General features: G+C 30.0%; 1 protein-coding gene across 1 annotated transcript; it reads right to left on the bottom strand.

Annotated features, from left to right (window-relative positions):
* Positions 1-8,525: 8,525 nt before the first annotated feature.
* Positions 8,526-14,309, bottom strand: LOC133694723 (uncharacterized). The gene is made up of 9 exons (XM_062116399.1): positions 14,143-14,309; positions 13,957-14,023; positions 13,044-13,122; positions 12,508-12,589; positions 11,656-11,764; positions 9,923-10,011; positions 9,761-9,825; positions 9,584-9,662; positions 8,526-9,108 (listed from the first exon to the last, which is right to left on the bottom strand). The coding sequence occupies exons 1-9, from the start codon at positions 14,224-14,226 to the stop codon at positions 8,938-8,940; spliced, it is 825 nt and encodes a 274-aa protein (XP_061972383.1). The 5' UTR covers positions 14,227-14,309; the 3' UTR covers positions 8,526-8,937.
* Between the last annotated feature and the right edge of the window lie 3,611 nt (positions 14,310-17,920).

Genomic DNA, 17,920 nt, shown 5'->3' with positions numbered 1-17,920 from the left:
GCTAAAGTGTAGATGAAGTTATAGCATATATAAATAGATATTTCCATAAAATAGATGAGTGATAAAAATAAAAGGGGAATGGATGAGAGAGAAAATGTGATGGGTTGCAAAGATCGAGCCCTATCAGGCTTGATTAATTAAGTTTAATTTGGATACTAACAGTTTCAAGGGAAATTTACTGAAGGAAAATAATCCAACTTAAACAAAAAAAATCTAAGTTGGGTAGGAATGACTTCAAAGCTCGGTTAGGACCAAACTACAAGCGTAGGTCAGTTAGATCGTGCTACAAGTATAGGTCGATCGGACTAAGCTACTATCAGTTTGGTTTGATCCATGCTGAGAAATTTAACTTGTAGAAAGTTTTAATTTTTGAAAAAAAAATAATCAGGATAGATAATCCATATAGATATATAGATATTATCAAAAAGAAAATTACAAAACATCAACTTGGAGAAAATAACCAAAAGAAATGAACTTTAAGAAAATAATATGGAGATACGAAGATTAACTTGAAGAAATAAAATTTCATTGTTAAAATTCTAGTTCGAAAGCTAAAAGCAATAGAAAATATACATAAAAGTAATTCTGGATATATACAAGAGATGTAAAATTATTAGAGATACAAGAGTAATTTTATACAAAGTTAACCAATGTTATTAAAATCACGAGTTGACTCATAAAATCATATGATTTTACGAGTCAACTCATATATAACGTGTAAAATCGAGTTAAAAACTTGAAACCCAGCAAACTCAGTCAAACTTAGTTTAACTCAGTTCAACTCGGTCCGAGTTTATGAGTTTGACGAAAGTCACGGTCCTGACTTTGCTACACGCTTCCCAGCCTCCCCTTTCCTCTTTGTCTTCGTCTTTTGCCCACATTCTCAAGTCTCAACCTTAGCACTGCTAGCATCAGTAACGCTAATTTGGGTCTAGGATTTTGTTGGGGACGTAGACAAGGCGGGTGAGAGAGGGGGAGGGAGAGGGAGAGGGGGATTTGAGAGACGGAGAATTTCAGAGTGATGGAAATGGAAGCCATGGAAGAAGTAAAATTAGAAATGCAAGAGTGGAGGAGAAGAATGGTGTGGTTTTTTAGAAGCCAATGCAATTAAAGTGGTAAGAAGAATGGTAAGAAGAATTTTATGTGGTCCACAGTTTAGGTGAATAATTTACTTGTGTGGTCGTGAATATTTTACTCATAATTTAATTAAATTGCTTTGATTTTAATTTAGTCTTATGTAATTTAATATTTTAAAAATAAATTGACATGCTTTGACAACTTACAAAGCTAAAGCAACAAATTGGGTTACAATTTATTATCTTTTATGTTTATTATTCTTATAATCTCAGTAACAAAAACAAAATGAATAAAAAATTGTTCTTGAAATAATAGCTAATCTTGTGGAGATATTTGTTTTTTAAATTTCAATCAATACATTTAGGATTCAGTTAATGAATGACCCTTAAAATATTTATTAAAAATAATTTAATACTTTTTATTAATTAATTATTTGATTTATGTACTTTAAGGTGTTTGGATATTTATATTGTTTATTTTACATTTATTTTAATTATGTTATATTATTATTTTCTACTTGATTGAAATTGTCAATATATAATTAATTAAAATATTTTGCTTACAATTTTACGATCCGAGTTTATATTATATATTTCGTGTCGTGTTAAAAAAGCGATTTTAACAACCTTGAAGCTAACTGAAGATGTAAGAGATTCCAATATCTAGCTTGATTGCATCAATTTCATGAGGATTCAACAAAAACACATCTTTAAATTGTCTGAATGTCATGCATGAGGAAGTATTTTTCCTTCTTTATCCTATAGATGATATGTGTTAAACTTAATGACTCTAACCACCTTAGATAGGCAATCCTATTAATTTTGGCATCAATTTTTCCCTTCCTTCAGAGTTTCATGTTGCCTCCAGTTTTCTCATTACCATGTCTCTCACTTTGAATCTTCTATATGCTATTTTTACATTGTGGTACTAAATGGCTCAATATTGAAATGTTTGGTTCTTAACTACTGCAATAAGTATGACTTCCTTGATCAAGTCCAAATATGCCCTTAGTTATTCATCATTGTTGTTGGTAGAGAAGTGTAATACTTTATAACTAGGGCATCCTATCTCTGCAGAGATTACAACCTTTGTGCTATAGGTTAGTAGGAATGGTGTTTTACTAGTGAAATTTTGTTGTGTAGTGAAGCTCATTCAACAAGATTTTGGTAGTTTAGCTCATTTCACTATTAACTTTTTCTATCTTTTTTTTCAACCTGTTCAACAAGATTTTGTTAGTGATTTTGTCTTGTCCATTTTTTTATGGGTGTGAGATCGAAAAAAATCAATGCTCAATCTTGAGCCTTTAACATTAATTCCTTATCTTTTTGTTATTGAATTAAGTGTCATTACTAGTTATCAATATTCAGGGTCCATAAGAAGAAAATAACTTTGCAAGTGGTTATCTCAGTTAAAGCCTCTACTTCTATCCATTTAGTGAAGTACTTAATTACTACCATAATGAATTGTCTTTTTCCACGGGCTTTTGGAAATGGTCCTAATATATTCATTCTCTACTAAGAAAACAACAATGAATAAGCAATGGTTTTTAGCTCTGTAGAAAGTTGGCAAGATACTGGAGTGAACTTTTGGCATTTGTCACATTTCTTTACCATATATGTGGCATCTTTTAAAATAATAGGCAAATAAAAGCTTCCATGTGTTGTTCTAAAAACTAAGGCCCTCGCTTCTATGTTGATCTCATTGAGTATATACTCACTCTTTTCTAGCAATATACACTTTTACAATGGAGCTTGATGTTAGCCTGATCGCTTCAATCATGCTTGGTGGTAACTTCTAAGTGAGCAAGTATTGTTTAATTGGGGTTCTCCAATCTTCATATGATGTGGTTGCCTATATAGTCGTAATCACCATACTAGTTTCTTCTTTAATGCTCAATTTTTCTAACACCTCAACCTAGATATAAGTTAGTAATTCCGTTATATTATGGTTGTGCAACTTAGAAAAGAGATCAGTTTTATTGTTATATTAATGAGCGACTTTAAAGATAGAAATTTCTTTTCTTTTCTTTAAAATGGCATGTAAAAGCATCTTATATTGGTAGTTTATCATGGAAGGCTTTTTTACCTTAAATAACTTTTGACATTGCAAAGCCACAAATTAGAAGTCATTAAACACATAGAGTGGATATGCCTTCAGGCTATCTATTAGACTGAGGTCGACTAAAAGATCTTTGTGCTCAGCTATATTATTGGAGGATGGAAAGCCCAAACAAATTACATGCTCAAAAACTTGCTCTTTTAAGGCTAGTTAACATAAGTCCAACTCCACTCTTATTAATGTTTGATGTTTTATCAACATGTAACACCTAAAGATTAATGGTGGAATTTGAGTCTACTGTTATTCATTCTGCCTCTTGTTGAGATGATTTTATGAGTGAGCATTTTATGATAAAATCACTTAGAGCTTATCCTTTGATAGGTTGTCTAGGTCAATACTAGAGTCTAAACTCCCTCAACTCAATGACCCACTTGACTAGATACCTTGACAAGTTAGATTTATAGAGAGTTTTTCTTAAAGGCTAGTCAGTTAACACAATAATTTGGTACGTCTAGAAGTATGGTTTTAGTTTTTTTACAGTATTAATCAATGCAAAGGCTATATTTTCAATCTTCATAAATCTTATTTTTGTACCATAGAGCACCTTATTGGCATAATATACAAGTTTTAGGACTCCTTCATCTTGTACCAATATTGAATTGACTGCTAAGTTTGTAGCCCCTAAATAAAAAAAAAAAAGTTATCTCATTCTCTAGGTTAGAAAAGAATCTTTAAGGAAGGATAAATAGAGCTTGAGCTCTTCAACAGTTGTTGGCACTCTAGAGTTTATTCAAAATTGAAGATATTTTTTAGAGTTTTAAAGAATGGAAAATAACATTCCCTATAGGAAATGAACTTGTTGAAAGTTGCGATCTTTCTTGTTAGCCTTTAGATATCTTTCATAAACTGAGGAGTTATATTTATGATAACTTGTATCTTCTCATGATTGGGCTCAATCTTTCTGTTTCTAACCAAGAAACCCAAGAACTTTTCCCCCTTCATTGCAAAGAAACATTCAGTAGGATTTAACTTCATCTGATACTGGTATAGAATGGAGAAGACCTCTTACAATTTATGGGGATATTTCTCAAAAGTCATACTTTTCACTAATATATCATCAATACAGGCTTTTATATTTTAGCTTATTTGATTCTTGAAAACTTTATTCATCATTTGTTGTTATGTAGCTTTTATATTTTTCAAACCAAAAGACATGACTTGATAGCACAAGGTTCATTGATCAGTGATAAAAGTGATATTCTTTTTATCATCAAGGTGTATAGGAATCTAATGATATCCTAAATTAGTATATAGAGAACTCGGATACTCAAAACTAGCCATGATATCTACCAATTAGTTTATCTTTGATAATAGAAAGTTGTCTTTAAGACACATCTTGTTGAGGTCAGTGAAGTTGACACATATTCATCACTTTCCATGTGGTTTTTTCATTATAACCACATTAGTGAGCAATTCTAGATATATTATTTCTTGAATAAAACTAATCTGTCTCAACTTATATGTCTCTTCTAAGATGGCTTATCATATTTCTCCTCTATAATTTTTTTTTTTAACATGAATGAAAGAGGGAATAATATCCAGCCAATAAAAAACCACCTCTAGGCTGATGCCAAACTTGTATGATGACTTAAAATTTAAATTTTGTTTTTGGTTGTTGAGGATCTTTACCAAAGCTTTCTCTTACTCAGGATAGGGTGGAACCAATCTTGGTTTAGGTATTTTCTTCTAAATGGAGGCTAATATTCTTCAATTCTTTTATAGCTTTTGTTCTTATCTTGAGTTTTAATTTTATGGGTAATATGAGGTACATACACAAAGTGTTATTCCCTTTTAGACACATTGTTATACACCTTCTAGAGATCAATTAGTTTTCCTTCACAACAACCACTCCCTTGTATGTAGGGAATTTCATAGACAGATACCTATTGTTGATCATTATATTGATTTAGTGAAAAAAAAGGGTTACCAATGATGGTATTATAAGAGAGATTCATCTTAATCACCATAAATGTCTATTGAAAAATGTGACATCTTGAGTAGGTTCTAATGATTATTAAAAGGTCTAAAACACACTTTACTAATACTTTTTCCCTTTTAATTCCTATAAAGAGGTCTTTACATAAGTTAACTTGGTTGAGTCCATAGTCATTTGTATCATTGCATCTTCTAAAAGGATGTTTATATCATTTCCATCATCAATTAGTATCTTGTACACATTATAGTTGGACAAAATTATAAAGATCATCAGGGCATCTTCATCCTTATGAGTGAATACAATAGGCTTATGCCATGAATTCTTGACTCTTGACAACAACACCTGTTTTCTATAAGCTTTCCTACTTTCAATGGAATTTCCACATAATAAATCTCCTCCTAAAATCAAATTTATTTTAGAGAATATGGAGCCTTAGGTTCTCTTCCTTGTTAATTTGGTTATTACTTCATGAACCATTGAAGGTAGCCTTTATTTATGAGTCTCTCTATTTTTTTTTTTAGAGTGAAGCACTCTTCAATGTCATATCCTTTGTCTTTATGAAATAAACAATACTTTCTTTGGTTTTGTTTACCCATATCTCTTTTTTATTAGTGGTGGATATTAGATATAACCATTTCTCTTTATTGTAATAAACATTTTAGCTCTGACAGTATTCAATGAAGTCATCATTAGCTTTAAACATACTAGTTTATTTCATATAGGTACTCTAGGAGTACCCTTAAATGTTGGGTATCTTAAGAGGGACATTTATTATCCTGTTTAGAAGATATTTTCTTTCATATATAGCATGGGGGTCTCCTCTCTTCCTAAGTGGTGTCTTGGCTTTTCAAAGACAAAAACTAGGATGTGGATAAACCAATGTCAACTAGGATACTACCTCTTGGGGGGGCCTACCATGTGTAGATATGGGCACACATCATCGATTGACACATCTAGATTTAATTCTAATAGATGACACCCATGATGATACGTGCCCACATCTGTACATGGTAGGCTCCCAAGAGGTATTATCCTAGTTGATATGAGTTCATCCACGTGATGGTTTTTGTCCTTGAAAATACACCTTTTTATGAGAAAAAGTGGTTAACCTTATCTCTCAAAAATAACATTATTCTAACTTAGTTAGTAGAGCAACGTTTATGGATTTTATCTTTGTCTAGCCAAAACACCTCTTAAGGAGAGAAGAAATATTCATGCTATATAAGCGACTAAGGCCCTTGTCTCCTAACCGATGTGGGATAATGACATCATCATAGACCCCTGAGTGAGGGGCTTGGGTAGCACAACATGGCTTACGTTCCACAAACAACATCAATAATGATGTATGTCCACATCCATATGCAATAATCCTTTTAAGAGGTATTGTCCTAACTTACATAGGTTCTGTCATGTAGTGGGTTTTATCCTTAAAAAGGAACCTCTTCTAGGAGATGAGTATTGAAGGATAAGCTAAATTTTCAAATAACCTAATATTGAAGGATAAAAATAAAAATAAAAATAAAAATAAAATTGAGTTGTTTAAGAGTGAAATTGAAAAAAAAAACTAAAAAAAAAAACACTACTCTAGATAATAATATTTTACGGATGTAACTATAATGCTTTGTTAATTATCCAAATATAGATTTTCTTTTTTCATGTTAAGGGTTATAGTATTTTCTTTTATGCACTAAGATTACACTCTCTTTTGGTATAGTTAAATCATATATCAACTAATCCAAATGGTAAATTGTAAAGGGCAATGTTATACATGAAAAAAAAAAGACAATTGACATATAAATTAAATGATTTTTTTTTATAACTAATCATTCATAATTTATCATTTATCACTTAAAAGTAATTTTATTGAGTTTGAATTTTAAAATTATTTAAATAACCAAACTTATTTAAGAGACTTTGATTGAGCATCAAGTTGATTCAATTTTTTTTCCAGTTTAATCCAATCATGATAATTTCCAATCACCTAAACATAATAAAATCAAGGTTCATCCATCAAGGTTCATCCTGATGATATATACCCACATCCGCACATGGTAAGCCTCACAAAAGGTATTGTCTCAGTTGACATGGATTCACCCACGTAGTAGGTTTTGTTTTTGAAAAGACAACTTTTTTGTCAAATGGGCATGAAAAGGGACACCACTCTCAATCACTTACAAAACTCCACTTTTGCAACTACTCTATACCAATATGTTTTCCATAAAATGATAGTTGAAATAACATTAAGGTAATGCTTATTTACTATCATGGGATAAAAGAGACAAAGACAATAAAGAAAGAAATGTGTTTGGTTGAAGAAAGAGAGACATAGACATGAAAATAAATTTGTCTCTAGAATAATTTTGGAGTAAATTTCTGTACTTTCAAAATATAAGGTATAAAAAGGACATGTCTTCATGGATAATATTTATTATTTTTTACTCTTAAAATATCCTTATAAAAAACACTTAGTTTTGAAGTGTCCAACTAAGACATGTAATGATAAAAACTATTATTATCATAGTTTTAAAACCTAACTTGGGAGTTAATCCAGGGAAAAGGTTAAGTCGCTGGTCAAGGCTCATAACATGATTCAGGTTGACCTGTATTGAGCCGAGTCAGCGAAAGAATAAAAATGATTTTTATCATAATTTTAAAACTTAATTCGATTTAAAGGTCGATCCAAAGTAGTTACAAATTAGGAGGGTCAATATAAGGATAAAAGTTGTTATTATCATAATCTTAAAACCCGACTCGGGGTCAACCAAGGTAAGGCCTCGGTCACGGGTTGAGAAGGTCAACACGAATTAACTCGAGTTAACATATAAATAAAAATGGTTATTATCATAGTTTTAAAACTCAACTCGGGAGTTGACCTGAAACAAGATTCAGGTCACGAGTTGGAAAGGTCAAACCAACTGCCCAATTTTTTTTAAAATAATAATCATAACAACCTTGTTTTGACCAATTTTTTTTTTCAAAAAAGTTAATAGGTTTCAAACCTGTGTTTTATCTTGAATTATCTTAGGTTTTTTACCAAATCAAGTTGAGTCAATCAATCCTCTATTTTTTTTCTTAAACTTGGACCAATTTGAACCTCGAGTTAACCCGTTATGTCAATCTAGGTCTTATAATTAAAGTTAATTATAATATTATTAATTTCAACACTTAATATAAACTAAAATAAAATAAATTATATTTTAAATATATAAGTTTGACAACAATATATATTTTAAGTAAAATAATTTTTTTTATATTTTATTATTTTATCAACCATAACCAAATAAAATATAAAAACAATTACTTTATCTTCTACATCATTACTAAACACAAATCTGTCTCCATCTCATGCTTTATCATGTCTCCACTATCTCTGTCTTTACTATCCCAAAACAAATAACAAAACATTGCCTAATATTATATAAAGATCTCATTTCTCCAATTTAAAATTAGGGACAGTTGCCGTATGGCTATCTAACATTGTTTAACCCAGAGATCCAGTTCTCTTTCAACAAATCAAGGGAAAGGTAAGGAAAAAAAACAAAAACAAGACAAAAACGTGTATTCTGAGTCACTACAAGCAAAATTTTCTTTACAGAGGGTGGCATACAGGATCACCATCTGACAAGTGAGATTATACGTATCCCATTTGTTTAATATAGGAGTTGGTTCTTGGATATAATTGTGCCGGCTGCTTCATCTTCTTTCACAATCTGGAGGCTAGCGTGCTGAACAACTTTGAAGTGAATTTCAAATTTGTACATGCACATTTCGAAAATGTTAGCAGAACCATCAACGGGGAGTGAATGCTAGGATATAATTGCAACACGGTTGACATCTAGAGCACCCCCCTCGTTCGTTTTCCCTTTTTGGTTGCATTTATTCTGTTTCTGTCTGAGTCTCATTTGATCTCTGATACTCTTCTCCCATTCTTTTTTGTTTCTCTGGTATAGCAGCATTGCAGCACGGGCATCCTCTATCTAATCAAAATTCATATCGACAATCAGTCAATCAAGGTTCATAGAGCGAATTCAAGGATTCAATTGATATATCAATACTCTGTGGTGTCCTAAAATGCCGGTGCAATCTAGTCCATCAGCGAAGAATTTAGAGAACACATCCCACCCAGTGATTCCCCACAGAATCTAATGCAAACTCAGAAATAAATTAATAAACCCATTAACCAATTTGGGAAGTCAGTCAAAAAATACATGCATGCTTAAACTGTCAAGAACATCAATTCATTATGAACATCACTCCAATTATTATGTAAGTAATTCAAACAATATCTGGGACTCATTGGTCCTGAGACCCGTGGTCTTATTTGAAGACCCAAAATCAATAGCCTCACTCCGATATAGAACTATTTTTTATACAATCTATGCAAACTTGCAAACATACTTAACATGTGACTAAAATATGATGTGATCTCCAATACAAAGTTGAAGAACTTACAGGGCAGTGTTCTCCACTCTGGATCTTAGCACCAAGAAACTCAGCTGCAAGATGCCGGAGTGCCTTCCTGCGTCGTCCCCTGCTTTCACAATCACCCATGTTATTATGGTCATCTTGGCATGTAGAATAATAATAATGGAAATTAAAAATTCATTCATTATATATGAGGATAGGTACTTGAGAAATGGCTGATATTCTGATGTATCCCGCAAGTCCTTCCTGGGATGACTCAACAGCAATGCCTTTTTTGTTTTCAAAAATAAAAGAAAGAAAAAATTCAATCTATATTTGTAGATTCACCGTATACGTAAAACACATAAGAAACCAGATGTGCTAAACCTTAAGATCATTGGACAAGGCATGACCCACAAGAATCCTTCCTTTGATCAACACTGCAACTTTCTTCTGAGCGGTTGAAAAATCCCTTGCTGCAAACAACATCAAAGCATTCTATAACTGTCGGAGTAACTTTAAATTATTGTCTTTATAAACTATGTTCAAAACCAATTTCTTCTTCTCATATCCTAATAACTTAAATTATTTTGGTGTTATAGAAAAACTTCTACTCCGTATAAATATTGCATGCCTATAAATAAATCAAATAATTAAATTCAAAATCCATGTCATCTTCCTAATTATATGACCTAAAACAAACAATCATTTAGACCCCATTTGTTCGCTGGAAAGTAGTTTTCTTTTGGAAAGTAGATTTCTAAAAAGTGGATTATTTTTCGATATTTGATAGTGTATTGAAAACTGAATTGGAAAACAATTTCCAATATTTGGCTAAACATTGGAAAATAAACCAGAAAAAAACTTACTAATGTTTTAGTTTTTTTTCAAGTTTATTAAAATAATAAGGACCCAATCTGACAGATAAAAAAATTGAGAATAAAATTTAAAAAAATCTAATTTTATAAATAAATAAAATAAATATCAATCAAAAGAATGGAGACCAAATCTAACACATAAAAAAGTTGAAAGATGATGAAAAAAAAATTCTAATATTATAAATTATTTCAAATAAAATAAATAACAATAAACAAAATATGGACCAAATTTGATAAATAACAAATATCAATTAAGAAAAGGATAAGAGAAAAAAATAACAATCGAAAGAATGAGGACCAAATTGATATAAAAATCAAATTAAATCAAATTCTAAGAGATGAAATTGAAGAAAAAAAATAATAAAAAAGGGATTTAAAACAAAATATAAGAATCAAAAGATTGAGGACCAAATTTGATATAATCAACAAATAACAAAATATTTTTTAATTTCTTGCAAATTCTAGAAAGTGTTTTCCTCCCAAAATAAATAGAAAACACTTTCCTGGAAACTAAACCAAGTTTTCCTTTGACTAGAAAGTGTTTTCTATTGACCAACTTTTCTCCGAGTAAACAAACACATGAAAGTTTGAAAAGTAGTTTCCAGAAAACTATTTTCCATGAAACAAATGGGGACCTTAGCAATGCTCAAGTGGAAAATTGAAAAGTTACCATGTTCAATAATCTTCTAACTTGTTGACAGATTTCCTTTCTTATGGAAATTCAAAGAAAATAGTTTAGAACAACCATTCCACATGATAAGGTGGTAAATCCATATATGTTAGAATGATTTCAACGTTGAAAACTGTCACATTAGCACTTCTCAATGCTATAGACATTGATTTTGCACTTCATGGAGAGAAAAGAGGCATCATTCAAGTTGCGTGTTTGAGAAGTAGGTTCAATCTGTTTCAATGGAAAAGGAGATATTTGCAGGGATGAAAAATGAAAAAAGTATTATATTTTAAGGCTTTACATATCTTGATGGACACTGTACCATCAAACTTAAGAGAGAAAAAAAGTTTATCAAATATCCAGAGTTCATTTTAGGTGATTAATAAAGCATCTCCAAAAATGCTTGGAACAATATTTTTCAGGGAACTCAGTTGAAACAATTCCAAATAAAAAAATTAAGAAAAAAAAAAGGAGCTCCAGCAAAAAACAAAAGATGTTTCATCCAATCTGTGAGTAACAAATCACATGCATATCAAAAGAATAGCAGAAAGAGAATAGACAATACCAACCTTTCCTTAAGTCCCGGGGTCGAATGCCACTAATTTGTGTACGGAAGTCAGCAACACGTTCTACTGGACGAACAAACTCATCATACAAAACATTTCCCCACTGATTGACCTGGCATGCAGTGGGATAATGTTACTTCTACTCACAACCTTAGAAAAGTATAATATAACAATAAAATCAATATAAAGTAGTCTTAAAAGTTCCAATGGAACTGACAATGTCTAATTTCTCCAGAATATCACGTTTCACCCTACATATCTTAAAACATGCATCCATGAATACGTCAGTGAGGCTGGTAAGCACAAAAAGGTGACAAGTCATTCACTTATTTGAATTTAGACTCCCTGAATTGTTGTAATGAATACCATGAAAATAATAGGTGAGAAGATGTTGAATTCCCTGAGGTGTAAGCAAAGTATTTTGTTTGGCTTAGCAGTGTCTAACTCACACAAGATCTAAGATCAAGTCTTAGGATTTGAAGAAGTTTTGTGGGACATTGATGGCTGCCTATGGAGAACTCTGCAGTGCCAAAAGGATAAAAAACTAATCGATACTGGGTCCTACTAGATTGCCAATAAACAGGAAAGGTCATTTAAGGTCGATCAATTGATATTAAAAGATACTGCCTTCTAGAAAAGATAAAATAGAAATTGTAGCCTAAACAAGGAATCCATGAACAAATCAGTGTTGATTTTTTATTATAAACAACGTGGCATTTGATATGTGAAAATCCCCACTGCGATTTCAAGTTTTGCAAGTATTTAGAGTTTTCCTAACGATCTTAGTGATGTATAAAAGTAACCTCTAGGGGAAAAAATGTATAAAAAGAGGCCAGAAAGGGAATTGATGGATACCAAAGTGACCCGTCCAAGAGCACTTCTGTTTCCTTGACCAACACCAACCATTTCGCAATCCATGGCTATTGCATCTGTAACGCTGTGGTAATTGATTAGTTAAGTAAGACATGTGACATGAGCAAATCAATGGGAAATATGGTAATGAGCCATGATAAATAGAGATTCTTTGTTGTGTGAATTGCATAATAGAAGCCCGTAACATTGATTACGCAAATGACAGTACATTGATTAATATCCATGTTATGATGTCAGAAATTAATATATCATGTCCACTAGCCACTAGAAGCATAAAAGAGATGTAAATTGATTAGTTAGCTTTCACAAGGAGAAGGTCAGAGGCAAGAATTTTATTTTACAAAGTAAACAAGGGGTGATCAGCAACTCAGGAGCATATAGAACAATAATAAATTGTGATTCAAAAGATGCTGAACAATGTGTAAGCCACACTTACAAGTTCTGATTGAGTTTTTTTAAGATAATATATTCACATACTATAGCATGTCATGTAATGCAATGGTGTCACAAAAAAGCACCTGAAGTCATCATTGGTTGGAATGAGAGGATTTATCTGAGATTTGTCAGACTCTGCATCAGGTCTTTCTTTACGTTTCCCTGTTAGAAGAATAGTCTCAGCCAAATAATGATAGGAAGTGAAATGAAGGCATCATTGATGCATAATCAAAGTACTTTTCTTGCTTATGAAAGGTAAACATCATTCAGATGCATTTGCATCTAAAATCATGCCAAAATCAGAGAGCATGAGAAAACAAAGAAAAAAAAAAGATAAAGGAGAACAAGAACAGCCCTTAACTAGCATATGCCAACCATTGTCCTGGGTTCCTGAAGGAAAGTGTTTTCATTTGTTCATGTTATTAAATAAGAGAAACAGTTTCAAAGTGCTGAGCAAACAACATTTAAATTCTAGAATTCTTCCCCTTTCTTGAACAATTGACCATTTAAACACATTGAAAAGGTGAAAGAGTCGAAAGTCAACATAGAAGCGTGCAGAATGAAAAAGTACTCAACTTACAAAAGTACAAACATGGTCAAGCAATCTCCAACTACTAACAATCTTTAAACCAAAAAATATATATGAACAAGGGAAAAATATGATTAGAAACAGACAGATACTTTGCTCTTAAAACAAAAAAGCAAACTGAATTTGTGGCTCTTGCAACCACAAGTTAACTTACAGGAAACCTAAAAAACATGAAACAGAAGTACTATTTTGATACTGACACCATATAACTAGCCAATAGCATGGTAAACTCAAAGTTTACTCCCAAAATACCAACCAAGCAGTGAGCAAGAAAATTTATAAGGAAACCTGTAAATTGAAAGTGCATTCAACCAATAAAAGAATATAACCTGTTTTCATTAAATAATAACAATAAAGTAGTTCAGCTATGCAAAACAAGAAGTAGACAAGACAACAATTTGCATTACCTAAAATAGAACCTTGGGTCTCTGTATTTGATGTTTTTGGAGGCCTAGAGCCATGAATTTGTAGCGTCTGCATAAACCAAGAGATTCTGTAAGCATGGAATAAAATCAAGAACATGTGCAGTAGTAAATACACAAAAGCAGATGTATGGGATAGAGAGAGATAGATAGATAGAAGAGAAGGATAACTTGTTGGAGCTGAGTCCAGTTGGGGTTGATTGGTAACTTTTGCTTCTTCTTGGGGTTTTTCTTCTTCTGCTCTTCGCTTCCCATCTTCTTCTTCTTCAGTTTCTGCACACAACACCACAAATAGGTTTTTCTACGACGAGACTACTCAGCATCTGTATGAGTAATGTCTGTCTCTTTGTACACGATGTCGTTTAGAACGACCAGATAGCATCGCTGGAAACCCTGTCGTTTGCATCAATGCCTGAAGACGTGGGCCATTCTTGCAAAAATGCAAAATTTCTCATTGGGTTTTGCCCAATTACTCATTTTTTTTTTAAATTAAAGCCTCGTGCTTCTTTTTGTATTGATTGAGTCACATTCTTTATTTTATTCTATAAAAGCCGAGGATGTTTTTTTGTTTAAAAAGTATGTTTGAAATTATTTTATTTTAAATTAATTGTTTTTATAATTTTAGATTATTTTAATATATATCCAAAATAAATTTTAAAAAATAAAAAATATTATTTAATTTTATATATTTTCAAATAAAAAATATTTTAAAAAATAATCTCTACTATAATCTCAAAAACCCTTTTTCATAACTTAAAATGTTTTATATGAAACTTTTTTATTATTATATTAAATTAATTCTTGAAATCTTTTTTTTTATAGTACCCACAATAACTCTTATTTTTTAAATTTACTCTTTTGAGTGAAAACTAAATGATTAAAATAAAGTATATTAATTAAGAATAAATAATTAAACTCATATATTTTATGAATATGAATTAAATTTCAAGTATTTATTATTTATTTAATTGAATAATGTAATAAATGAAAGAATTATTATAATAGAAATGTGCATGTAGACATTAGAATTAACCACCTTATAACCAAGGCACCTTTATACAATAAAAATAAAATAAAAGAGCGAATCAATCAATATAAAAAAGAAGAGTTTGAGGTTCTAATTTCTAAAAAAAAAAAAACTAGAAGAATACAAGAATCAAATAATAGTAAAACCCAATTTCTCTTCTTTTTTGTTTAGTTTTTATAAAATAGTATAAAAAATAATCATTAACAAATAATGATTAGTTGTGGATTTGTTTTTACAAAAATAGAGGTTTGATAATTGAAGATTAGCATTAAAAAGAAGAGGAGTTATAAATAACAATGTTTTTGCTTCATGATTATTTTTGTTTAGAATTCTCATTATCGATCAAATAAAATAAATTGAAAAAAATGGATATTCCAATTGTTTCAACACGTTAGTTATTAATTTTCTTAAGCTAAAATACTAAAAGAAAAACAAATTACACTTGTAGGTTTGAACTTAATTACAAAATTAATTAAAAATAAATAAAAAATGCAATTCGAGTACGTGAAAAGTTTTGGGTGGTATACCAATTATTATCCAATATATTAATAAAAAAGAATATCAAATAGCTTCAATCTAGCAACGTCTTCAAAACTAGAATATTCCTAAATAATTAAAGAAAAATATATATATAATACAAACACTTGAAAGATGGATGGATTATTCAACAAAAAATTATTGAACAAACCTTACTTGTCAATCCTCGGTAATAGATCAACTTGTATATCTAGATTGTTGGAAATTCAAACCAAGAGACCTAATTTCAAATGAAAATGGACTGAAAAATATAAAGCTATATAATCTATCGATTTCATAAACAATAAAGCTCAACTATAATTCAATATTTGTAACAAGAAATTAAAGAAATAAAAAAAATAAGACAAATTCAACACAATCATAATGAAACTTAACTAAAATTATTATTGCTTAAGATCATTTTCTTGATAAAAAAGATCTTATTAATCAAGAACTACTTGCAACACCTAAGACAATTTCATATACACAATATAAAAAATAGAATTTTAAAAATGGTATATTAAAATAACATTAGTCATTAATAATGAATATCGAATCAAAATCATTGCTCTTGTAATTTTTAGAGCAAATCAAAATTATATTCAAAAAGGATTAATGACAACTAAATGTTATGAAATGACCATAATAATATTTTTATATTTTTAAGAATATTTTTATATTTGTTAGAGATACGACTCTACAAATCATTTTAGAAACTCCTCTTAACTCAAGTATATTCTTTTAAAGTAAGCAGTCAGGGATTCAAAACAAAAATATTTGGTCAAGAAATAATTTTTAGACTTATATTATCTCTTATGCTAATAGAAATAATTTTTTTAAAAGTAAGTCAATTTATAAAATAAATTTTTGTAATTCAGAAGAAGAAATACCTACACTCATTCAATCAAGAAGTATATTATAAAAAAATTGAAAAAGATATTAAACTTCCTCAAAATCAAGAAAAAGTCAAACAATTTCAAGAATTATTTGAAAATGAGATTTTTTTTTTCAATTTACCAAATGCCTTTTGAAACAGAAAACATCATATTGTCTCGTTACCCTATAAAAAAAAGGACTCAATGAAATAAAAATCTCTATAAAAGCTAGACCCATTCAAATGAATCAAGAATTACTCAAATATGGCAAAACAAAAATCAATGAACTACCTAACAAAAGTTTAATTAGGATAAACAAGTCTCATTGGTCTTTTGCCGCTTTCTAAGCTCAAACCAAGCTTAAATTGAACATGAAATTTCAAGTCACATCATCAATTATAAACCACTCAGTATAGTTTTTCAATAAATTAAACATCCTATTCCAAATAAAAAAAAAGATCTCATTAAAAAACTTCATAGCATTTCAATGCTTTCAAATTTTGATATGAAATTTGGTTTCTAGAAAATTTGAATAAATAAAAAGAATAATTATAAAACAACTTTAATTGTCCCATTTGAACATTACAAATGGAATGTAATGCTCCCCGGTCTAAAAAACATCCTTTTAGAATTTCAAAAGATCATGAATGATATTTTCAACTTTTATTCAAAATTCTTAACTGTCTACATAGATGACATCCTAGTGTTTTCAAAATCAATTAGCGAATATTTTAGTTATTTACAAAAAGAAATCAATATTATCAAACAAAATGAACTAGTTGTCTCACCTTAAAAAAGCAAATTATATCAAACATAAATTAGATTATTAGGATATGATATTTATCAATGATCAATAACTTCAATTAGCATAGCAATTGAGCTTGTTGCTAAATTTTTTTAATGAAATTAAGGATAAAACTCAACTTCAAAGGTTTATTAGATGTCTCAATTATGTCTTAGATTTCTTCTCAAATCTTATAATAATCTGTCAACTCCTCTATAAGAGGCTCAAGAAAAATCCTCATACTTAGAGTCCTTAAATGACCGAAATCATGATGTCTCTCAAAAGTCATGTTAAAAGTCTTTATTATCTAGATATTCCAGATCTTTAGGCTTTTTTTCATTGTAAAAATTAATGCCTCAGATATAGGTTATAGTGGGATCTTCAAACAGAAAGTTCAAGATTATAAACAGGTTATTTAGTACCATTTTAGTATATGGTCGGGTCTTCAAACAAAATATTCAACTATTAAAAAAAGAGATTTTATTTATTGTTTTATGTATATCTTCTTTTAAAGATGATCCATTTCTTAAAAAAATCTTTTAAGAATTGATTGTTAATCAATAAAATATGTCATTGAAAAGGATGTTCAAAATATTATTTCATAACAATTTTTTACCATATAGCAATCTATTCTTTTAAATTTTGATTTTGAAATAGAATTTATAAATAGCGAAACTAATTTTATTATATATTTTCTATCTAAAGAATTTTTATAGGGTTTAAGATAAGCACATCAGTAAAAAAAAC

Source organism: Populus nigra, chromosome 1, assembly GCF_951802175.1.
Source record: "Populus nigra chromosome 1, ddPopNigr1.1, whole genome shotgun sequence".
Classification (NCBI taxonomy): domain Eukaryota; kingdom Viridiplantae; phylum Streptophyta; class Magnoliopsida; order Malpighiales; family Salicaceae; genus Populus; species Populus nigra.
Note: the sequence above shows the minus strand (reverse complement) of the source record. Positions and strands in the feature narration are given on the sequence as shown.